Source organism: Haemaphysalis longicornis, unplaced genomic scaffold (assembly GCF_048455015.1).
Source record: "Haemaphysalis longicornis isolate Haplotype H1 unplaced genomic scaffold, Haemaphysalis longicornis Haplotype H1 scaffold_7, whole genome shotgun sequence".
NCBI classification, from domain to species: domain Eukaryota; kingdom Metazoa; phylum Arthropoda; class Arachnida; order Ixodida; family Ixodidae; genus Haemaphysalis; species Haemaphysalis longicornis.
The window spans coordinates 192,333,362-192,358,244 of record NW_027526422.1 but is presented as its reverse complement, the minus strand read 5'-3'; the positions used below and the strand labels follow the sequence as shown (position 1 = coordinate 192,358,244).

Below are 24,883 nucleotides of genomic sequence, written 5' to 3'. Positions count from 1 at the left end.
TAAAGCAAAATTGCAGCAAAATACAGAAATTAAGTAAGGACAGTGGTTGACGATATAAAAGTTCTCAAACGGAATATAAATGAACAAATGGAAAATTCCGTAGTGAGACTAATGTCGTGAAGTTGCTATGCCTTCTCTAATTAGGTTTTTAGCTATGTATATTCCCTTACGTTTTTCTCGGTAACGTTGCTTATTCTCTTATAGCTTTTAAGTAAACTACACTTCGCTGGTATTTTAAATCTGTATAGATTTTTGTCACTTTACTTGCATCCGTTACAATCTTGTGGTTTATAACACTGGCGTCCGCGAAGTTTTATTTCTGTGGCGGGGGGTGAGGTGGATACGTCCAAACCGGAGAGGGAGATATGGGTCAGCAAGGAAATTAAAACAAAAGAAACAAAATTAATTAAGTAACACGAATGGGAAATTAAACCCCACAATTCGTATAGATGCTCCACGCTGTTAGTGGGTTGCTCTCGGCTATCCAGCATGCTGCCCACACTCTCCGCGGCGGCTCAGTAGCTAAGATCCTGTGCTGCTGAGCCGAAAAACGCGGGTTCCATCCATGCCGCTGTGTGCTTTTCTGATAGAGGGGGAGAACGAAAACACCTGTGTGTCTAGGTTCGCGCGCACGTTAAAGATCCCAAGTGGTCAATACTAACACAGAACCCTCCACCACGGCGTGCCTCACAGCCTAAATGTAGCTCAGAACTATGAACCCCCAACCCAATAAATCGATGTTTTCAGCAGCGCCTGAGGTCACGTGAGATAATACAAGCGTCGCACCGAACTACGAAAACAAGATTTTCGGTTCGTATTTTTTCACACAATTACACAAGAAGAAGTTCGTTCTTGTTAAGGAACGCCTGAGGCACCTTGCTTGAGTGTTTTGCTATCGAAGAGTGTTTTAATGTTACAGCTTGAGAGGCTTTGCTTTGAGATCCGCATTAACGCTTCCGGGTGACTCCGATCTGTCTCCTACTACGTGCGGTGCTCATTGTTCCCGCCCCAGTGCAATGGTATAGTTGACTACGATGCTGTAGTTCGCTGTTTTCCGTTTACTCGTTAAGCTGCGTCGTCCTTCGTCGTTAATATGCATAGTGTTCGCGTGGATGGTGGCCCCTCGATGCTGCAATTTGAATATCGTGCTATGGAGGACCGCATTCTGTGGAGCTTTCTCCGTAGCCTTGTCTCATTCAACATTCCGAGTCATTTGCTGAGTAGGCACCTTCCTGAAACGCATTTGCCGAGTCCGTACCTTCCTGGAACGCATGCAGGGCATGCATACTCGGGCTCCTTGTCTCATGGAAGGAACCATATTTAGCAGGGTAGCCGTCTATTTCATTCCTTCGTTTGTGCAGAAAGGTGAATGCGGAGGGAAATTACCGCACCTGTTGCTGCTGCCAGGCATACTAATGTATCAATTACTCAATTGGTTTAAATATTACACCCTGCAGAATGGGTATGGTTTTACAGCAAACTAATAGAGAGTTTTAGTATAGCGTATTCAGCCCTACGCAAAGTGTTAGCGCTCGCTCTTCCCTTTCGTCGGTGGAACTGCGCATGCGCAGCACGCAAAGTTGGTTTTGCGTTTAGCGGCCGTAAAACGAGCGCACGTACGCTATTTCGGCGAAGTAGCGTGCGTACGATACGTTCCTTTGCTTATCCCTGTGTTTACAACATGGCGGCAGGCAGAGCGGAGCACCTCAACGTATTGTTTCATCTGTGTGCAGCAATTTGCGTGCTTATAGAACACATTTTTTGCTCCTGCATCCGTAAATAGCTCTGGTGGTTTGCGGTGAACGAAACTAACATGGCATCGCTGACTGCCCGAACAAAGCTCCTTCAGGCCGGCGTCGGATGCCGTGCGTGTGCTGTTGAGTTGGCTTCACGTTGGAAGGCGACGGTGTGCTACTGTGGGTGAAATGTGCTTGCTCTGTTCGAAGTTAGCGCTCACTAGCGGCGACTCAACTCAGTGTGTGCGATTAAAGCCTTCTGGGCTTGCGCCAGATGGGAAGTGACTTGCTGTTCGACCCCGCAAGTCGCGTAAATTGAGTGGGATGTTAACGACGGGCTGGAGGCAAAAGATTGCATTTTATTTTTGTGCCTCCGCCTCGCAGTGCAAGCAGTTACATCGTTACGTCGCGTGTGATCGAAACGGATTTCTGGGTTGTGTTCGAGTCGAATAAAATGTGTACGTGAAACCCAGTCCTTTGGTTCTGCGCGTTGTGGGCGATCGCCAAAACTAAGTAACTTCGCGGCTTCAGTACTTTCGCTAAAGAGTGTGCTTATTTAGAATAATATTTCCAGCATGTGATGCACGTTTTGCATTCAATACTAACTGGAAGGCGTATGATTCCGATGGTTGGGTAGTCGTGCAAAATTCTGGGTTCTCGTTCGACCAGATGAGTGTCGCTTCGCATTCGGCTCAATGCATGGCGCCATAAGCGTTAGCGGGCCGCAAAGAAAAGCCGACGAAACTCTGTAGTAAAATTCTCCGTACGGTGACGACGTAGCGTGACGCAAACATTTGACGTTTAATGTACGCAAAGGCACAAAACGCTACACTAAAACTCTCTAACGTTGTAAATACATGAGCTGTATATGGACCTGTGAAGGAGTGTAACAAGCGTCCATACAATCCTAATAATGTTTGCCTCAGAATTAAACCAAGAGTGAACAAATGAACCAGGGCGGTTCGCCACTTTTTAAACGTTGATTTTGTGAGCTGAGAACATAGTAGACTATTATGCCTATTGTTTCATATGGAAACAACCGCAACCCTTGAGCCACTTGTTAAACAATTGCTAGTACGTTCGGCTGAGACAGTATTCCAGGTCAGTCTGACCCCTCCCATGCCAAGAATCTTCGTTCTCAACCGCTGCACGCTTGCTACCCACGCGGATGGGAGTCTTTTTCCGGGCCTATAAGAAAAAAAAACGGGGAACGGCGGTCTTTCCCCGCACTGACTGGCGTAAGGAACGGAACCTGGGCATCCGGCCGAGCAGAGCCGCCATATAAACACCGCTGCTGCTCCCAGGTCCGTTTCACTCGACCTGAGGATTTGCAACCATGAAGACCACGGTCCTGCTGGCCGCCTTGGTTGTAGCAGTAGCTCTCGCCAACGCTGAAGAATCGCACAGTAAGTTCCCAATTACTTTACCAAGCTTTACCCCAGCGCAGTGAAATTAGTTGCAGGCAAACGTTTGATGTAATGTTCGCTGAAAGCGGCATGAGCGAAGGAAAATAAAAATTGGGGCATTGAATATGCAGTCAAGTTAGTATTGTCGTTCTCAGTCTAATATGGGCCTGTTCTTGCCTCTCCTGGATATTCTAGGGAGAAGAAGCATGTGCTTAAAACCATTCCCGCAAATGTTAGGCGCAAGCCAGTGCTATCTGAACGCGTTCGGGAAATTTTATCACGCCGAGAGAGTGACGGCCATTTCGTGGTGCTTTTTATCAGCAGTATATGGGAAACCTTTAAATAATATTATAGAAAAATGAAAGTTGAATTTTATTCAACGGGTTATTCTAATGATGGGAAGTTCAATGAGCTGACGTTTAGCGTGGGCAAGATGGTGGCATTCAAACATTCCATTCTATGCAGACAAAAGTAAAACCAACTCTTATAAAAAGTGTTTTAAAATCAGCAGCTATATTAAAATTTTATCACCATTATATACATGCATCGTTGATAAATATTATTAGTTTTGGGGAATAATGTGAAACCACAGTTGAACGAAAGCTACAATCTGCGAAACTTTTCATGAATACTACTCTTACGGGAGGTGTGCTTGCAGTTCAAAAACGAATGATAACAAATGTGCTATAAAGAATGGCTCACGAAATCTGAGGCCATACGTGTTGAATTTACATTTAAAGGGGCCATGAAGACAAAACACAAGTTTGGTCCATTCGAAAGATTGCCTCGTTAGAATCATATTGACACCCGTTTTTACACACACTTCGCTCAAATAAGCTATATATTTAGGAAAAAAGGAAATGGCCATGCGACTCACTAGCTCATTTCCCGCAACAGAACCTTTGATGTCATACCAGCCAACTCTGGGATTGGCGGACGCCGATGAATTCAAACGCAAATTAGGCAAAGCCTAAAAGCTTTCGAGCGAGCTATTGGCGCTTAAATTTAAGGCTATTTCTTTTTATAACAGTAAGAATGGGGGGATTAGCAGTGGAAGTTACGAAAGCACATCTAAACATAGAATTACCGATGCGTACTGTTATTGGTACTGCGCGCCCTATGCTTGTTTTTGCTGCACAGCAGTCCGCCGCTTTCGTGTTGTTGTACACGCACTGGCCGATTGGCGTAAGCGACGTTGTCTTACGTGACCCTGTTTGTCGTGGATATAGCGATGTTTTCTTACGTGACCCTGTTTGTCGTGGATATTTTATGTTTCACAGAACGATTACTTTCTACAGTAACAATAACAAGCCAGCGCGAATACGGTCAAAAACAAAGCAACGGCAGACAATGGTCCGTGCATGAGTATGGTAGCGCCATCTGGGAAGACTGGCGGCAAGCAGCGCTGGAGCCGAATCACGTAGTGGAAGTTCGTTTCTATACGCGCGCGTATGACTTCATTGATGACTTCCCGAAAACGCACGATTTGGCGGGCTAATCAAAATTTTAACCTAATTTGAATAATTTCTCAGTGAATACGGCATCATTTCCTGCCGGGCAAGAGCTAGGGGCTCAATTTAAACACGAGATATTTCGAATAAAACAAGCTTGTATTTTGTCCTTTTTAAATTTCAAATCCACACAGGCATTCCAAATAACGTGCCTAACCACACGAAAGAGTAGACTTGGACGTCTGGAAAGACATACATTAATTAGAATATCGCGGGGCTTAACGTGCCGACGCTACACTAAAGCTAAGAGGCGCACCGTAGTGGAGTGATCCTGATTAATTTTAACTCCGTTGGTTTGTTTAATGTGCGCCGAAATCTTCACACACGGACTTTTCCCTGTTTGCCTGCATCTGAAAAGTAATGCACTGAAAAGTAGCGCGGCGTCCACCGCTTTCCTGCGCTTTCGCGTGCCCGGAGTGACCGACATGCTGGGATTTTGGGGGAAAGTGGCAGCGGCCAAGGCGAGGCGCCGCAGGTGAGAGCGGGAAAAAGCAGCTGGCTTCGTGGAAGTCTTATCAAGTGGGAGCGACCACGGAGTTTCTTACTTTATACACTAGATAGGAATCGGGGGTTAACGTCTATGCGGCTCACATCAAGGTCGTCTGTGTCGTCATGGGCCACCATTACACCGTGCGCTCGCCTTAGCTACATCATTGACTTGGTTTCAAACGTTTAATAGTCACAAATTCAAATAGAACGCCACAAAAACTGAAGGATGAGTGTGTATTAATATAATTATAAAATTAAACACGCTGTTTTGAAGCTAATAAATAAACGAATGAAGCGTTTTTTGTACTGAAATTCTGCCGGAACGGTTGTGGCTACTATTCTGCAGACCAAGCTGGTAAATAACAATAATGAAAAATTTTGGATGAACTCATGAAAGTCTGTTATTTTGCAAACACTGCCAATAAGAAATTGTTTGAAAAGCTCAGAAAGTTATTATGCGCGTACTTACGAAAACGAGCACCTCATCTTCGCGGTGTTTTCGTAACACAACGTCTACTAAAAGCTTTCGCGGCGGGAAATTACGCGCTCCGTGAAGATGTCCCGGCGCTATTAACAGATGTGTTGCTGCCGCGAAAAATAACCGGGACGCACAGTCTCCTTGCCATAAAATAACCTGACTACATTTTGGTCCTGTACTTACGTAAATGCATAATGATGGTCGCTCGCCGGCACTATTCCTTCCCCTTCCTTATAAGGAAGCGCAGCTGCCTTAGCATGAACTGATGGAGCGCATTTTGAGTTTCCAAGCGAAGCGAGAGAAGTGAACGGGAGAAGCGAAGCGAGTTGAGGCCATTTCGGCCAGAGCGGTTACCTGGTAGACATAGGACTGCATAGGGAAGAAAGCAAAACCGAAGAAGACGCTTAAGAATCCTGTAGATGTGCCAAGCCATCAGCTGTGGTCTTCCCATCAGGCCATAAGACCACCACGCCACAATTGATTCCCAGGTGCACCTTGCTCTTTTATATACTTCCTAAGAAACTCTATGGGAGCGACTTAGTAAAAATGCTACGCAAGTGCCACTCATGCACATTAGTTAATCGATACGCGCAAACAAGCGTTACTAATCGGTCTCGTCATTTCTAACGCCAATTGCCTAAAGTACGTCAAGACGTTTTAGAAACACAAAGAGAGCATGTGTAGCTTCATAGTTTTACCCGCCGCGGTGGCTCCGTGGCTAAAGCGTTGTCCTGCTGAGCCTAAAAACGCGGGTTCGATTCCGGGCTGCGTAGGAAGCTTTTCTGGTGGAGGCGAAACGCGAAAACGCGCGTGTGCTGAGATTTTGGCGTACGTTAAAGATCCCCACGTGGTCAAAATAAATCCGGTTCCCTAAACTACGGCGCACCTCATAAATTGTGTAGCGTCGGCGCGTTAAACCTAAAACCAATCAAGCAATCGGAGTAGTGATTAGTGTTACACCCACGATATTTTTGCGGAAGAGGACTTTAAAAGTGGGAAGTTTGATATATGTCATGCAGTTTTCGAAGTTCATATCATACAACAGTAAGCTGAAATCAGGCAGACCTTGGCACTGGGCCCGTTAAACCTAATATGTTCTCCACGCTGTCGACGCGCGGACAGCCCTTTTCTTAGCCGGAGGAACCTGACAGAGCTCAGAGACAAGCTCCTGTCAAAGGGCGAATTTACGGGAAATTCAGAGTCGAGTTAGGGCCAGTTAAACTTCAAAAGTGATGGATCGGTCGGGCGACGTCGATGATCGAAAAGATGATCCGATGAAACGACGACCCGCTGGCTTGCTGTCCGACGGCACATAGCCGACGACGGTCTACTCGAAGTAAACTCAAAATGTACCACATGTACACTTTATTTACACTACGTATTTACAACTCATGGCTCAGGATCGCAAATGAGAGGACGGGCAGCGAGCTCGGCGCTCTCCACCTCTTCTCTCTGGCCTCGGTACGTTCAATCCTCCAAAACCATCAAACTCCTGAGTTTTACCAACAAAACCCCGCTCACAAACGGGGCGTCACAACTTTAGAGTGAGGATGGCTCATTCATTAGCCCACACTAGGCCACTGATTGGACACCGTGACAAACAAAGCTAGGTGGGTTCAAAATAGTCACGTGACCCACCTCTCTCACTCTCATACAGAAACCCAAAGGTATTCCGCAAAACACCAATATAACAGAAATGAAAACCAACCAACTAAAAGCAAACCTAACGCCGGGAATCGGCTCTCGGGCCTTAATTGTCATGCCGTGCGCTCCTATGTTTGTGCTCTGCGCCGCCAGAATTTCCTTCCTTTGTAGACACGTGGCGCACCTAACAAAGCTTGGTCGCCTACCTATGGACCCATCCCAGGCGCCGAGTCGCCAAGCTCAGACGTGTGACGAACGGCAACTTCGCGCAGTAACTTTGAGCAGTGCAACTATCCCAGACAGAACGTCTGGTGACCTCTTCCTATGCTCCACCCAAGGTTTGACCCCTTGACCGACCTTCCACTCCTGCCGGGTGCGGGGATTCTCGTGGCGGTGGTCGCGGTCGTTAAAATGTCAACTGCCCCCCCCCCCCAACCCTACTCCCCCGGCGGCTTGGCAAACGAACGCAACGAAATCCTCCTTCCAAAGCTTTCACCGCTTTCAGCTATTATGGGGTGAGCGACGCCTTTGTATGCGTCGTCTCCGAGCCCGCTCGTCGTGGACACGAAAGCACGGCGAATAACAAAGAAGCCTCCGCGGTTTCTCGCTATGCCCCTCACGCTCAAGTCAGTTCTGTTGACTAGGCCGGCGTGAAAACAAACACCATACAGGTAATCAAGCTACCCCAGCGAAAGATATCTATTTGCCGGGCGTTTTTATTTAACAAGTGAGGGACCCGAACTTAACAGGGCTTTTGTGCCTTGATCATGCATTTTGTAACATAGTGCGTTTACTGAGGACAATAACACGCGAGGTTAGGTAAATCGCACGATCAGCTCTTTTCTCAGCTTTTTCGGTGTGATAGCGGTTTCTCTCTTTGTGAGTTGGCGGAAATTTCATGGCAATGAAACCGAGACGATGACGATGACAGCGCTCTCAGGCGATGCATGCTGTTCTTTTTTCGATCAGTCATGGAACCAGCCTCTAGTTTCCAAGGTGGCAACAAAGTGTGAAGTTTGCGGGATAATAGTTATGCCCGGAATCCGTTTCAAGTAATGCGGACTAGTCACGTTTTTTCTCCCTTGTTAGAATAGTTTCAGTACGTGTGATGTAAATCCCCAAAATACACTGGAAAAAGTTGAGAAAAAAAATGGAATAATATAAAATAAACCATGCTTCACGTGTGCGCTGAATACAAATTCGGAGAATAATTCGACAGAGTACTTTGTGATCCTGCTCCAACAACGATGGCGAGATTGCCTTTCAATTCAATTTTTCATGGAACTCCGAATGGCGCAATTCTTCCAAAACGGGCGAAAATTAAGGAAACAGTAGACTGACTTCATAAAGAAGCTGCTCTGATAGATCTTGCTAGCAGCTTCATTTACTCGTGAGCTTGTAAGAATATCTCCCACATTTTTCATCTCCTAGCGTCACTGCACTACACTCCACTCCATTTATTCCTCGGCATGTAACTTTTGCCCGAAACTCGCACTCAGTGCCTATTAGCAGAAAACCCCATCAATTACCCATTCTCCCTACCCAACACCTAGTAAGGGGGCGGGCCTGCTAATCAGCGCCGATAATTCAGTATAGCGTAATACGTTCGAGCTGTCGCAGACCCCGACCAGGGCTTCTCTAGAGTTCTTCTTGACGTCATTACTCTTTACAGCATTCCTCTTTACAGCATTGTAACTCTCGGCTCCTTCGACTAGAGGAGGCCCCTACTGGCCGGGCACCCAACTACTGGCGCCTAGCTCGATACAGTAATAGTTTTCTCACTCACTCACTCACTCACTCACTCACTCACTCACTCACTCACTCACTCACTCACTCACTCACTCACTCACTCACTCACTACATATTTATTATGCGTAGGTAATTATTCGATACTACGCAATTACGTGAGTGACAAAACTGTAAAACTATAATGAGCTTCGTCTAACCACACCTAGACGGCATCCACTCGTTCATGGGCTAAGAAGCACTCACTTTCAATATTGTTTCCCATCATGCATAACGATACTGAAAAACAAGTTTGTGGGACTTTTCTGACACTTTTCGCGGAAAAAAACACCCTTGGGAATGCTTGTTCATACCAGACAACGATGAAAATATTTTCTGACTTCCTGTTACTTTATTTAAACACTTCCGATTACCACGAATACTTCACCTGGTTCACTGATTTCGCCGCAGATTTTTCTTGCGGTGGTCTCACTGCAAGCTATAACTTGCAGATTTGGAGCTGAGATTACTTCAGCACCCCGAATGTAACCGACGTCATGGGCAATTTATACGCACTCAATATCTATTTCGGCCTGAGTTCGTTTAGTCTCGGAAGCCTTCTCATTTTGTATTTGGTTTGTCGCACCCGGATTTATAAAACTGCGATTTTTCTTTTGGCAGTGAGCATTTAGCGCAACTTTCAAGCCTAAGACATGGGTTCAAATCCCTGTAGCGGCAGCTGCTCCTCTATAGTGGCGAAAATAAAAAACGCCCGTGCGTACGAGATTTCGGCTCACGTTAAAGTTACACAGGTGGTCAGAATTAATCCGGAGCCCTCCACTACGGCGCGCCTCATCGCCTGCGTTGCGTCGGCGCGTTCAACTCTACAATCAATCAATCAATCAATCAATCAATCAATCAATCAATCAATCAATCAATCAATCAATCAATCAATCAATCAATCAATCAATCAATCAATCAATCAATCAATCAATCAATCAATTTAAAGCCTACAGTAGGCGTGGTCGCTATCATCAATCACTGTCGGCTTGCCCACAGGCCCATTGGCAAAGGTTCGCAGCCGGAAACTTTACTACTCAAACAACGACTAAAATTCGAGGTGTGGTGTGCTAAGCCGAGCATTCTGTTTTGAAGTTGCGGTTTCGGCCTTCACCGCATATTCACCTGCATGTGCCATTGCGGCTTTCAATTAAGCAGACAAAGATTACAGCGTAAAGCGTCGCTTCAATCGAAAGATTGAGCAGCTGATACCGTAGCACAACTATGTCCAACGAAAACCAATGCTCTATCACTGATTAGGCAATGTTTCAATGAAGTGATTTCAAATTAAGAGCGTGCTGCACTGAGACACGCTTTCAAAAGCCCTGTACTACACCCGATAACGCAGCGGAATACACGCGCCCATTACACTTACTGAAGACCGTACCCAAGTAAGTGGAGCACCGGTATCATTCAAAACCTTAGTATACATGACCAGCTTTACTAAACTCTGCACCCGGCAATGGCAACGCTGAAAGCTTCGTTTGTACTTCGGGCGGGAGGACAAAAGCTATTAGAATTGAGTAATTTAAGCTGGCCCGAACACTCAGCCCCGTTGGTGAAGAACGGGCGAGGTTTTTTCGCGATGTTCTTGATGTCACAACACATCAGGCCGCTGTGAGACGTACTCAATAGATGGCGCAGCGTTTTCTTGTATCGCATGTCTGCTCCAAGTTTACGGCTCGGATTTATGCTCACATCCGCTATGTTATTGCAGGGTAGCAGTTGGTACCGTGTTATTGCCACGAAATAATGTTAGTCTCGGTTCGAACCACTACGAGTAATTACCTGGAATCTCACAAAGTGTTCTAACACTCGGTTAAGAATGAATCGCGAGAATGAGACCTACAGTGTTAATTTCAGCATTTGAAAGTAGCTGCTCAGTAACCACTCTTTTTTCAATTTTTCTCGCGTTCCATTCTCGCGTTCGGTTCTGCTCCCGGCCGTGGCGGCCGCTTTTCTGATGGAGGCGAAAAGCAAAAACGCCCGTGTGTACGAGATGTCGGCGCACGATTAAGATCCCCAGGTTGTCAAAATTAATTAGGAGCCCTCCACTACGGCGCGCCTCATCGCCTGCGTTGCGTCGGTGCGCTGAACCCTACAATCAATCAATGAATTACAATTTCGCCATCCGTAAATATCGCCAAGCACATCCTCAGCTCATCGACGCGCAATACCGCACCTGACGACATCTCCGACCCCACACTGTCCCTAGAACGGCGGTACTTCGCCAAGTTCCTCCCGCCCGGTTCCCCTAACGCAATCTCCCTGTTTGTAATACCGTAGCCACAGTCCCCCACTCGACGTGAGGCTGCCTTGTTGACCCGTTTGCTTCATTCACCTCTCACGAAAAGGGATAGGGAGCGTTGGGTAGCCGTGGCCCGAGAGTTCAAGCCTCGCTGGTGGCGCTAGGGCGGATACCGTTGCCGCCAGGATTACGCTGGAGGCGCCACCCCGTTCCCCTAACTCAGCGCGGCTCAATGAAAGTTCTGTTTGTCTCCCTCCACCTTCACCGGCTAAACAAACGGCTACCGTGACTGGCGGCCGAACGCACGATCGCGTGCTGCGAAGAAAAACGCCCAAGACACTGAGCCACTGTGCATGTGGTGCAATCAACAAACGCCCATTTCGATCGTAACATTCAGAACTACGTGCAATAAGGAATGCCGGAAGAAATGCCAGAAACACGATATATTTGTAGAGCACTGAAATGAACAAGCGACATTGTTTTTGCATCGTAAAAGCCGTACATTTCCTGTTGAGGGTAATGTGATAGTGTAACTGATTTTTCTTTTCATTCCAGAATGGCCTAGCTGGAGTACGTACGGGCGGAGTGAAGCCAGATGTGACAGGGCAATCGACTTGCAGCTGGTACGTTCATTGATATGGTGGTGATTAGGTTTTGATACTATTGCTGTGAAATATGCCGTTTCATTCCTATTCATGGGCAGTTTTATAGAACTATGTTCGTACATCAGCGGCCCGGGTAATGTAAACTATGTCCAACGCAAATTGGTCGTGGCAAGCGAGGAAACAGATCTGTAAACGAGCAGACTTGATGGAGCAATGCGTACTGTAACCTCTCGTGTAAATTTGTAGGAGACAATGTACTGAGAATGAAAAGGCAGTTTTACTTGCGCTTTGTCAATTTTGGTTTGAAGACATTTGTTTTTATTTTGGGCCTTACGCTGGCAGAGCACTACACATATGATTATCGTGATGCCATGCTGCAATAATGTAGTGCGTTTTAGACGCTACTTAATCTCATGAATTATCAGTTGGTTCTTGTTTCAGTAAAGTTTGGGCACAAAAGGTGTTTTGACTTATAGCATTTCAGTTTTGGCATGCCTTAAAAAAATGGGTTGAACTTATTTATACTTGTTTGAATTACTAGGGTCAAGATGTATTCTCTTGTTTTTTGATTGATCTTATAATTTCTTTTCTTCCTTTCGCAGCCTTTCAGGGTTCGATGCCGGTACCTGTGTAAAGGATGGCCAGTCCGCTCTGTAAATGAAGCCGACGGAGAACCCTGTGCGGTAAGAGCTATTTGGTCCTTATCCGTGATCTGCACTGTGTGGGTTCATAAGAAAGTTAATAAAAGGCTTGCGAACATATGTGGTCGCCGTGCCTGTTGTGGAGGTATACGTATTATTTAAACGATGGTGCTCAAGTCTCTTACAATGCCTTTTACAATACAATACATACAATACATTTATTCATGCAATATAATTCATTTTAAACTGCTAAAAGCAAAAAGACTGTTCGTCAAGTGTGTAACCTTGGTTTAGTGGTTAGCGGTTACTAGTTGTAGTTGTTGCTACTCTGACACATGAGCAGAGGCAGCGCCGTGCTAACGCCGCGCAGCGCGCCCTGTGGACAGATGCGTGTATGTTGAAAGCCGCGTGTGGCGCAACGGCATGCGCGCGGAGCGATTACGATGTTCAAGTCAAGGCAGAAATTATAGCGTTTTAGCATAGCGGGTAGCTTGCGCTACGCTAGAGGCGGCGGAAACAGAACCCGATTGCGCATGCGGGTGCCGGCACGTTGCGGCGCGTTGCCTGTCCTCTGAAGAACGAACGCACGAATTCGCAGCCGGGTCCCTGTGCCAACCCCCTGTAGCGTAGCGTAAGAATCTAAAAGACACAGCGTTCGGTTGAATTTATTTTAAACATTTGCTTGAAAAGCAGTCCCGTTCACACAGTTTGTATCAAAGAGTGCTTTTGCGAAATCAAAAACACTGTATGAGCGTTACATTGAAACATCCCCCATCAATTCGTAAAATAGTATTTCCCAGAAATGAGAACCGTCAAAGTGTGTTACTCATTGTGAGAGAGAGGTTTCGACAAATCAACAATTAAAGAAAGAACAAAACGTTGGCGATTCCTAGCTGGTTATTTTATGTCATTGCTTCTGAACACCGCCGAAATCTGCTGACGAGAGGAATATATGTGGGATTTGGCGACACTTATCTTTTTACATTACCTTATAGCATGGCTTTGATCAACTGTTTATCTCTGGGAAGTTTGCTACTTTAAACTTTCTTCACAGGTGGCGCAGTGCTACAATGAAAAAGAGCCGCTGCTTTTTTTCGGTAAGCGTTGGTCACCATTGGAAATACTTTTCTTTCCCCAGGCGCTTTTCCGTGGAACGGGCAAATGTCAGAATGGACGATGCGTCGTAACTGAAGCAATGTGGACTGTCTCGCGGCCAGGCTCCGAGAATGCAGGAAGAGTCGGTCCAGACCCTAGAGCTGAGCCCTCTACTGAGGCCCCGGGAGCCCCGGACGAGAATGACGGTGAAGTACCGCAGCCTGCTATCGAACCGGCTGTAGAACCTTCAGATACTGAACCAGCACCCGCATCTGAAGCTCCTGCACCTGAGGAGGAACCAAGCGTGGTGCCCGAAAGCCAACCTGATGCTGAAGCCGCGCCTGAAGACTCGGAGGCGGAAGCTAGAGCCGACGAATCACCTGAGGGAGAAGTTCAGGATGAACAGGAAGAAGCGCCTGAGGCCGAGCCTACGCCACCACCCGAAGCTCAGCCGGAAGCGGCTCCAGAGGAACAACCTGCAAGTGAACCGGAGGAGCAGCCCGGAGAAGTGCCCACTGCTCAGCCCGAACCTGAAGAACCGCAGCCTGAAGCTCAGCCTGAACCCCAACCTTCCCCTGAACCCGAAGAAGAACCCGAGCCACAGCCGGCACCTCAACCTGAAGAGCAGCCCGAGGATCAATCGCAGCCACAGCCTGAGGCCGAGCCAGAAGCCCAGCCGGAGGTACAACCTGAGGCGCCACGTGAAGAGGAGCCCGCCAGTGTGCCAGAAACCGGCCCAGTAGAGCAACCACCGTTTGTGCCGCAGTTCCAACCCGAAGGACAACTGCCGCCGCAGCCACAACCAGATTCATCTGAAGAGAACGAGTTATCGCAATAAAATATACATGCGCTCATAGACAGAGCGGCCACAAACCCCATATGCACTCGATTGTGAGAAAGTGAAATTTGGTGTCCACTACTGGACGAATGGTCTTGTACAGGATAGAAAAGCACCTAAGGATTAATGTATAAATACATAAACACTGAATATTTTTCAAACTTTCTTGTTCATTTCGTTCTACCATGAGTGTGAAACAATAAACAGTTAAACCAAGTATCTGCTTTCGGTCGCTATAATAATTTTCCCCTCGACACTAGACCCCACGTATGAATATGCTCTTAGTTTTATAATGGGTGAATAATTATAAAATGCTTTAAACAAACCAGCCAGATCTGCTTGTCGTGATGGGCGTATTCGCAGCGGTAGAGGGTGACGTGATCGGCAGTGCCTAGGAGCGTGGCCCTCGGTGTGTAAGCGCGCAGTCTACAAAAGGATGACGTCGCGTGGAGCGCATGGCTTTGCAAGCGTTAGTTTTAGTGTTGGCGTGTAAAGAAAAAGGGCATAAAAGAAAATGGATCTGTATAGAACGAAACACCTAAGAAAACGAAGGTGCGCCAAAAGTACACCGAGGAGAATCGTAAGCAAATCAAGGTGTCTCAAGAGGAATACAGAAACGCATCCGGGTGTGCACGCCTCTAAGGGTTCTGCTACAAATATTTCTGAAAATATGTCTCCAATGCCTTTCTAGTTGAGGTTTGCGAAAGCTCGTTTCGTCCGGAAAGCAAGTGACCTTTCTAATCTGATTTGAATCTGGCGGTGCACCTCCAGCAGACAGATTATGTCACCATTAGCACTCACCTACGCCGACGCCATGGGGGATACGGAGTTCAAGGATCCTCATATCTCAGCGAAGTGGTTCCAAGAGAAAAATCAAAACACACAGCACAGAAGCGCGTTCCTCTGGTTGCTCAATACTGTGTGCCTCAGAAATGAAACAAAGCATTCCCCCACTACCAACTCGGGTATATACACATCGGGCTGTGTACGTGATTGGGCACTATGCCAGGGCGATTCACTGGACGGCATACGCTGGCTCAAGGTGTTTAGACCTATAGACACACATCGGGCGACAGGAGTTGCGCGTGTCTTAATAATTAGGCGAGACGGTATGGTTGTCTGATTTACATAATGCTAGAATTGTTTAGACGCCGCAATAGTTTTACTGGCTAGGTTGTCAAATGCTCACAGACAGAGGAAGGCGGATACGACTCTGAAGGCACTCCTACAATGCTCGGAGTATGCCCAACTCCGTTGCATCAACCCGCCTAGCGCCAGCGCTTAGGAGAGCGAGGTTTGCTTTGAAGTATCTACCCAGCCAAACGATACATTCCCGCGTACTCAGCTGGCAGCAAAAAATCATTTAAGACTGCTCTTATTTTTATGAATAGAGCGTAGAGATCCAGAGTTTTGGTTTTGGACAAAAAATTGGACAAAGAATTTCGGAGCCGTGAGCTGAGGTCACGCCTACTCTCCCTTATCCGTGCTGAATATTTCTGGCTCTGCAACACCCCCGATACAATGTTTCACTTTTTCCTTCGAGTCTGGAAGCACCACGAAAGCTATAGTTATCGCCTGCACGAAGCGCCAGTGCGCGATGTTTTCATCGCACCAGATACGCCTTCCATTTCTGCTTTACTTTTGCGGCTTTCTTTTAAAAGTTGCTATCGATTGCGGTGATTGTAGCAAGTGAAGGAAAGCCGGCCAATAGCCGCCACACCGCTATAATGACTTAATTGCAACAGAAGAAGAATGCCAAGACCAAGAAGGAGAGAAACAACTTTTGGAGAAGTTTCTAAGTTATCTGAATGGTATAGGGCGGTAATTTTTGGCTGAGGTACTTTGACCCCCTATTCTAGGTACTGGATGTGTTGATTGACTACATTGTGCAAGCATTTAGGATTTCATAAAAGTGGAAAACAATTGTTGCAGGGCCCCTTTATGTATATTACGCTCATATACGTGTTTAGGAGTGTCAGTAAATAAACTTTTGTAGGTATGTTTAATATGCCACACTGACCTCCATTTGTTGAAGAGGGCACACATTTACTCACCTTTTTGGCTTACAAGGCGGACGGCTGCGTTCACAAGGGCCAGCACAAACGTTTGACAGATATCCAGGCAGGCGTTTTGAGCTCGGGATATTGTTCTTGCCTGTCAGGTTCGGGTTAGCATTCCAAAATGCAAGAAAAAAAGCGCAACATTTTCATCCATGGCGGCGGCTCAGTGGCATGGCTCAAAACAGTTTAATATACTTACCGGCTGCAGGTAATGCCAGAGTTTGATAAGAAAAAAAATTAGTGTCTTTAAAGGAGCCATGAAGACAAAATACAAGTTGGGTTTATTAGAAAGACTGCTTAGTCCCGATAACAATGATACTAATATCATCGCAATCCTCGAACAAATAACGGAGTTATTAAAGAAAACGTATGAAGCAGTCGCGACCCCCCAGCCAATTTCCCGCAACTTTTCTATGTCGTCACGGAACCTTGTTTGTGCGATTGGCGCGCCACCTAACTGACCTGTCGCGACGAGACATGACTGGACGTCGGTAATGGGGCCTGTAGTTCCATTTGACAGCATCACTTGAATGCTAACGTGCAGTTAACGCACTGAAAATTATGTTTTATGGTTTGCCAATATGACGTCATTCTTGCTCATAACACGTCACCGTGGCGCAAAATTTGAAAGTTTTTAAATACTTCTTGCTTTTTTTTCGTTAAAAAAACATCTTTTGGGGCTGTAATGGAGCTGAGTGAGATACTGAATACTAGTTCTTTCAAATTAAACGAAGTTGTATTCTCTCTTCATGGCTCCTTTAATGCGGGTAGTTAAGAGCACATTTAATTTCAAATCTCTGTAAATGAACTTCAAGGGTTTTTAGAGCTAGCAATGAAATGATTGCACGGTGCAGCACAACACTCATTTTTTTAGCTGGAGCTGTTCATTTCAGTGATGGCTAAATGTCCTGGAGTAGAGAGTAGGCGCTGCTAGTCCAAAATCAAAGGTATTTCCTCTCAAACGCGCCAAAGTCGCTGCAAGAAAACATGCTGTCGTATGCTGGCATTTTTTCGAACGATATGTTGAGGTAAAATGCTCACAAAACAATTAAAAACAAATCTATTGGGCGCTTTTTTGAGGCCTCGAAAGGTTTCGACGGAATTTGTTCAACCGCTGCAGTCCTATCTCGCGGGCTACACGCCCGCCACATACCTGGCAACGGTCACCTTCGTTAAGATTGAAATGGGAAAGGCTTTCTTTGTTTCTGCGGAAACCAAGAACCTCGCTTCAGAAACAAAGAACCTCGGTTTGTACAAATGCCTGGAGCATTATAAGGAGCCCCACGTCGTCCTAATTATAGCTCCTGACTACAGCGTGACAGAATGCTGGCATGCCATGCTGCCTCGGTGTATAGACCCCAAATGGGAAGTTGTGATAGAGAAAACACGCTTTTTGCTAATCTTCGATAGAGTGATTGGGCTCTCAGTCGCAAAAAACTTGACCACGCGTGTTAGATAGTTATCCCTGTAAAGGAAAACAGTGATATAAAATTATCGAAGCCATAGCTCATAAAGTAGATTTTGATAATTCGAAATTGCCGAAAAGCAAGTTCTGCCATAGTTTCGTGTATGACTCTACCCCGGAAGATAATCGTGCTTCCTTTACTAGCCTGGGAACATTAACTAAACAAGAAAAACGGGGTCAAGGGTGAGAATGCCGTATACCTCGTGAATCCTAACTAATGGGATGATTAGAAAAACCAATATTCGTAAGTTCAGTAATCACATTATTAAGGCCAGAGAAACCGAAATTACCCGTGTTTTATTAAGACAGATTTTTTATCCTGGCCGTAGGCTCGGGTAGGAAATTGCGTAAAGACACCTTAAAATACTGACGTAAGTTCCATGGTTATTATAACCCCAACCGCACTGGAATACCTGCTTCAGATACCTACCCGATTACTGGACCATGCTCCGCTGGACGTTGAAAGACGCCGTATGCGGAAATGTTCTGACCGAGCGGGTGCGGGAATGCGTGGGCTTATATAGGACGCTGAATTGCGCAGGAAGCGATCGCTGAAACACAACGGAGGCCACATAGTCTCCGATGCATGGCGTGACCAAAAGAAGAGGTAGGGTCTGTTCTTTGCTAACGAAAGTTATAAGCATGCAACGAAGTAAGCAGAAACCCCATCGCTTTCTCGAGAAGTAAGTGGAACTGCAAAATGGGTCTATAATATATTTAAGAGTGCTCGTCTGATTTTCGACGGTTGTCAGCGTGTTTTTAGTCACCGCACCCCGCACTTACATCCAATCACCTATTGAAAGCGAAGTGCTTTCGGAAAAAAAATTAAATCCGCTCCACTACCTGAAGAAAAACACGCGTTGTGAAGCGGAAGGTTTCGTAGTGGGACTGATCGTTCCCCGTCGAAAAACTAATGCACTTCCCCATAAACCGGTCTGTAGAACGAAAAGCCCTGATAAGATCTCTGCAAACACGGCGCGTGCGTGAAACCATGCATTCATTGGGTGAAAACTCTTACCTGAAAATCGGTAAAAAAGAAGGGTTCTAGAGAAGACAATACACGCGTCGAGCGTGGCGGGGGGAGTACAATAGTGTACCTGTATCTCAAGCCACGTTTCGGTATGCATTTAAATTTTTCCTAGATGCGTTCAATTAGTGCGCGAAAATTCGTCGAATAGTTGTTCTTCGTTCACGGATTGATTGATTGTAGGGTTCAACGCGCCGACGCAACGGAGGCGATGAGGCGCGCCGTAGTGGATGGCTTCGGATTAATTTTCATCACCTGGCGATCTGTAAGGTGCGCCGAAATCTTGTGCACACGGGTGTTTTTGCTTTTTTTGCCTCCATCAGGAAAGCGGACACCGTAGCCCGGATTCCAACCCGGCTCCTCGTGCTCAGCAGTACAACGCCTTAGCCACTGAGCCACCACGGCGGGTGGTTCTTCGTTCGCGATTTGGGTCTTCGAGCGTTTTACGATCGATTGGACGGACTTTTTTGGATTGGACGAGGCATTTGTGCTTCCCTGAACTTTCCTTGGTAAGCGACGGTAATGTTTTGCTGCAATTTGCGATTCCACATATTTCCTAGACAATTGCCGGGGTAAAACTTGGAAGAACCCAAATATTAATGTAGTGGAAAAAAAGTAAGACCCTCCGTTTCCTTCCCGCGTCTTAGGCATCTTATATTCTGTTTAGCACACCAACCTGAACCGCTCGACTACGGAGGATAGCAGATAGGACGCATCGGGCAGTCAGACGCCCACGTTTAAATCTCCCGCCAGCGCGACAATCCTGTTTTCGTTGTTGCTGTTGTTAATTGACTCAAAGGAAATGTGAAGGGGGGATGTACCGAGCCACAACGTAAATTTGCATGTTGAATGAAACCAGCGAAGACCGACTCGCCCAACTTGCAACAATTCTGCAATACATTTGCATACAATGCATTGTGGTGGAGTATAAGGTAGGAAGGAGAGAATAGATGAGGCAGAAAACGCGTAGGAGCGCCGTAGAGGGAGCGATCACTTCCAGGTTAAGAGTAAAGCTCACACGGCGATGCACGTCTCTCCCCCCTACCCCGTGGAGGCATAAATGGGAACCGGTGATATGCGCGGCTTACATTGAAACGCACGGTCACAATTTCGGTCCGGAATCTCGTCAAGCTGGAACGGGAAAACCCCCGCCAAAACTACGTAGAAGGAGCCGTTCAAGAAGAAAACACGAGATACTATCTCTTGGGGTACTTATTCTAATAATATGTGTACATATCAGCCTACATACTGGTAACATCGACGTACAAATTTTTTCTAGAAACGACCGACGGACAGCTTATTTTTAAAAAAAAAGTGTTGAAGGGCTCATAATAAACTTAGAACATTCAGTTCGTTGTTTGTCTAACTTTTTTTAAACAAATGTACAAAATAGTGACTGATTATCGGTCATTTAGAAAGCAATGGGGGAAAATCAAAATGATAAACGATTTTACAGAAAGATTGTTATCAGCTGGATTTTTCCCTGTTGGGAACGACCGTAATAAAAGGCACCCTTTGGAAGAAAACGGCAGGTTTCGATGCAAGGAAAATGCAGCACAGCGCAAACTTTTTCAGGGACGCATTTTCACAACACCGATATAACACAATATTCTAATGTCATCTTTAGGGAGAGACGAACGGCAATTATTCTAAAGCACCTAAAGCATCAAATTTCGCTGTCGCTGGTGTCAACCCGTGGTAGCTTGTGAAATTTGGGTCACTATTCTTGACACTGCACGCATTCCCCAACTTCTCATGCTGCTGGTGGTGGTTTATGCTAAATCGTTTTGCGGAACTCCGCTAAAGAAAAATCTCATGTACACAAATTTATGGAGTGAACGAATTACTGCCAGAGCAGAATTACTGTTCTAAATGACGCTTAAACTCGCCTGTTAGTGATCTAAGTTGTGCTTAGGCGTACGTTTGATATTGCAGTGAGCTATATCGCCACAGAATGGGGAAAACTCGCAAAGTTGTTTCCACTACAAAGGAGTAATTTGGTCATCATTAGGGAAACGGGAAAATTAGATGGCCAGCAATTTCTCGCCGGTTTCCAAACTCCCAGCGAAACTAGGCGTGATTGGATTCGAGAAAGGTATGTCATTTGGGCAAGGGCCACATTTATTTTATATTAATCTCACTGTCTCTTCTAATGTGGTTTTTTTATTTGCTCTGTTTTATCTCTGTTGGTCACCTGTTTCAGGGAACGATCGCGATCGTCCTGCCACCGTCGCAATAATGACCGCACAGGTGGCGGCCCCGCAGACGCAGGTAGTAGTTGCACCACTCTCCGCCACGTAATCACTCCCCGTGGGGCGGACCACTGGATTCACCGGCGCATACTTTACTGCCCCCGTAAATGCGCGCGCAGGTGCGCACCCAACTGGCGCATCCCACCCTATCACAAAAACGTTTTTGCACCATCTGCAACGCCGCGTTGCTACGGCTGCGAACACGAGAGCCCCCAGTGTGTATTGAGCGAACGCTCTCTAAGGCACTTTTATCACTCCCGGCATCCGCTTGCAATGATAGTGAAATGCGATAGGCGACAACATTTGGCGCACCACTTGCCGAAAGGAATCGCCAATTAGTGGGCCAGGCGCATATGTGTTGAAACGGACAGGTCATATGCTCGGGTCTCAAAGTGTGACAATTCCAAGTATAGCCAAATATTTTCGTAGTGCGTGTTACGTTTAATTTTGTTATATGGCATCTCCTTATAAGGCAAATGTGTGACACACGCGGCATTACACACGGCCTGTGCGTAGACAGGGCCACGAAGACAAAGTACAACTTTGTTCTAAATGAAAGAACTAACCTTTGATAGGCTAGTTCTTATACTCGGGAGAACTCAGGTTTACTCCAGCCCCGAAAGGTGTATTGTAACAAAAAAAGCGGAAAATATATTTATAAAATGGCCTAGTTTGCACAAGTCTGGCAAGTGTGCGGAAACAGCAAATAGGGGGGTCGATCTAGCTTCTCCATACACTGAGAGCGGATCTCAGGAGAGGGGAAGCAGGAACAGCAAGACTGTGCAGTTTCCTCGTACCTCGAGCGGACACCCAAGACTGTGACCCTTGGTAGTAACAGCAGCCAAGACGTCGCCGCCGCTGGTCGAGTCAAGTCCGCATACGTCACCTCCCTCTGACTCAAGTAGGGCTTCCCAATATCAGCGACTCCGCCCCGTAATTGTCAAGCTCAAGAGACCAAAAACGTCACGTGAGCAACAAAACTGACTCCGGCTCTACGGGGGCGAGCCCTGCAGCGATCAGCACGCCACGGGTCCGCTGCGCAGGATACGGCGAGAACGTGCCCTTAGGTTGTCCAACGCAAACAGAAAACCGGCACTTGAAAAGGAAGAAACGCGTCCCTTGAAAAAAATCAAGCCTGTATCTCTCGCGTTCTGAAACCGGCGTCTGTCCGATTGAGTTATCATTGTATTCTGGGCGCAAAGCAGTATTTCGTTTGGGTTATTTGTAGCGTTGAATCAGGACTTGTCCGCGGTTTCTAGCGCGTGCTAACGCCGTCCACATCTGGAGAGGTGTGAAAGCTGACGGTCAAAACGACCCGGAACTGCCACTCATAGAGAACTTTCAGAGACAAGCTCGGAAATCTATGTGAGGTGCAAGAGCAGTGCCTCGGGTGAAGGAAGACCCGCCGCGAGCTCTGCTGTTTCTCCAGGCGTGCACCTTTAGCGCAAGCTGCACCAATTTTTTTTATTTCTAACATCGAGCGTTCCGCATATATACCCTAAATTGGCGATCAGACTTTTGTCTTCGCGTTGTCGAAACGGCGTTAGCATAGGGTTAATTTTAAATCTCCCACCTCTTACCATGCGCAGAAAATATTTCCGCTTATCTTTCTTCCACAAATTATATCACAGTGATTCGCCGTTCCGCCGTGCGTTCATTCACCCTGCTTTGTACATTTCCGCACGCGTTGACCATGATCATAAAATAGAACCTATATTTTCTCGCACAAAAAAACACCAATACTCACCCCTTGTATTATCGATAACCGAGTGGAATGCTCTGCCTGCCAGCATTGTAACGCACGCACAGCAATCATCTTTCCAGTCTGCATTATTTACGTTTCTTGAATGTGATCCACAATCTTAGCCATTGCCACTTTTTTGCTGCTGTATAACGTTGTCGTGCAGCTTTTTCAATGTGCTCGCCGTAAAAACGTTGCTGTGTTCTTTTTTTGCGTATTTTGGTTGACCGAATGTGTATCCTGCGCATGTTTTCTTGTATTCTTCTTTTCTTGCTAAAAATTACTGTTGTCACTGATTACTGTATAAACCCCCTTATGTAATGCCCTAGAGGCCCTTAAGGTATATAAATAAATAAATAAATAAATAAATAAATAAATAAATAAATAAATAAATAAATAAATAAATAAATAAATAAATAAATAAATAGGGTACTTTTTCCCCCATCGAATCTCTGAGCACTTCCGCATGCTCCCTTCCAACGCCACAACCTGTTAAGCGCCAAGGTATTGGTCAGTTACCGCGGTGCTGCCTAGCTGCTGCACTCTAGTACTCAAGGGACTGTTCAGAAGGGTCTTCAAGCGTTATTCACCAGGGGCCGCCATTTCCCAGGCTCTTCCTCACATTTTAGAGGCACTGACAGCGCTTTCGAGCCCTCGCGGGTCAACTTGACTGCTGGGTTACGTAACGTTTTTGCATTTAGAGAAGCAGCTCAAGCACACCTTATTAGACCTACGTTTTAATAAAAAAAACCGACAAGCGTTTGTCAGGCAACTGGAGTGAAAGCGGCTACTATTTTGACTTGCTATAATATTATCCTTCGAGAATTTCACTGACGCGCTTTAAACTAAACGTTTTTTTTTAGCAGCATGCCTAGCGATTTGTTTTCAGCTGCTATATGCTAAGGGGCTAAATTTTACAGTTCCTTAAACATTTATATATGTCAAATAGCACGTTTTGTCGGTGTTTTTTACGTCTCACCTAATCTAAAGATCTTGGTGTTGGAACAGCTCTTCAAAGTAATTGTGGTACATTATGAAAAATGACTCCGTGTTGATGACAGAGAAGCATCATTTTTAGCGATGGGGAATACAATGCTTCCTAACATATTTTGCTAGCTGATAGCCTCCTTACCTTGGGACTATACTTTTAAACACTATAAATATACGTTGAAAGAACGCTTTAAAAGTTCTCGCGAATTAGGCTACACTAGAGTAAATCAGAAAAATGTCGACAAGAGAACATCACATTTGATATACAAGAATGTTTATACAGAATGATATGCAGCCTGCACTGTGAAAAAAAAAGGTTCTGCATTTCCTAACAAAACACTAACCAGTTACTTATCCCAGCATCCACTAGGTACCTAGAGCTTTCACTAACTGGCTATGCATAACCTAGTAAAAAGCTACACGTGACGATGTGAATCGGTTGAGAGCGCAGCACGGTATAGACACGTTCAACACACATATCACACTCAGGCAACAAATAAATTGAGCACAAAAAACCAACGGGATGCACAGGGAGAGCGAGTATAACTCAGTTACTTTAGAAATACATCTGTTCTTCTTGCTTTTACGCCCAGCAGCGGGGAGTCCTCTGATAGAGTCGGTGGTCTCGCCGCGCAAATGGAATATTTTATCAAAACTTTTAGCGTTATGCCTTTTCATATGAGCACATACAAATCATCACGTGGATTTGCACAAACTCCTTAACCATTAGGTGGAGTGTGAACATTGCTGTAGTTACAATGTCAAATAACTAATATAATTTTGGTACCGCGAATGAATGAGCTTATCAAACAAACAGCAGTTACTAAGTGCACGCTCCAGACTAGTAACGATAGCATTTAGGATACATACTT

The 24,883-nt window shown here is 45.9% G+C and overlaps 1 protein-coding gene across 1 annotated transcript; it reads left to right on the top strand.

Moving 5' to 3' along the window:
• The first annotated feature begins 2,985 nt into the window (after positions 1-2,985).
• LOC144147354 (uncharacterized) lies at positions 2,986-14,692 on the top strand. Its single transcript, XM_077679467.1, has 4 exons — positions 2,986-3,142; positions 11,853-11,920; positions 12,505-12,585; positions 13,682-14,692. Exons 1-4 carry the CDS (start codon positions 3,073-3,075, stop codon positions 14,474-14,476), a joined length of 1,014 nt encoding a protein of 337 aa, XP_077535593.1. The 5' UTR covers positions 2,986-3,072; the 3' UTR covers positions 14,477-14,692.
• The last annotated feature ends 10,191 nt before the right edge of the window (positions 14,693-24,883 follow it).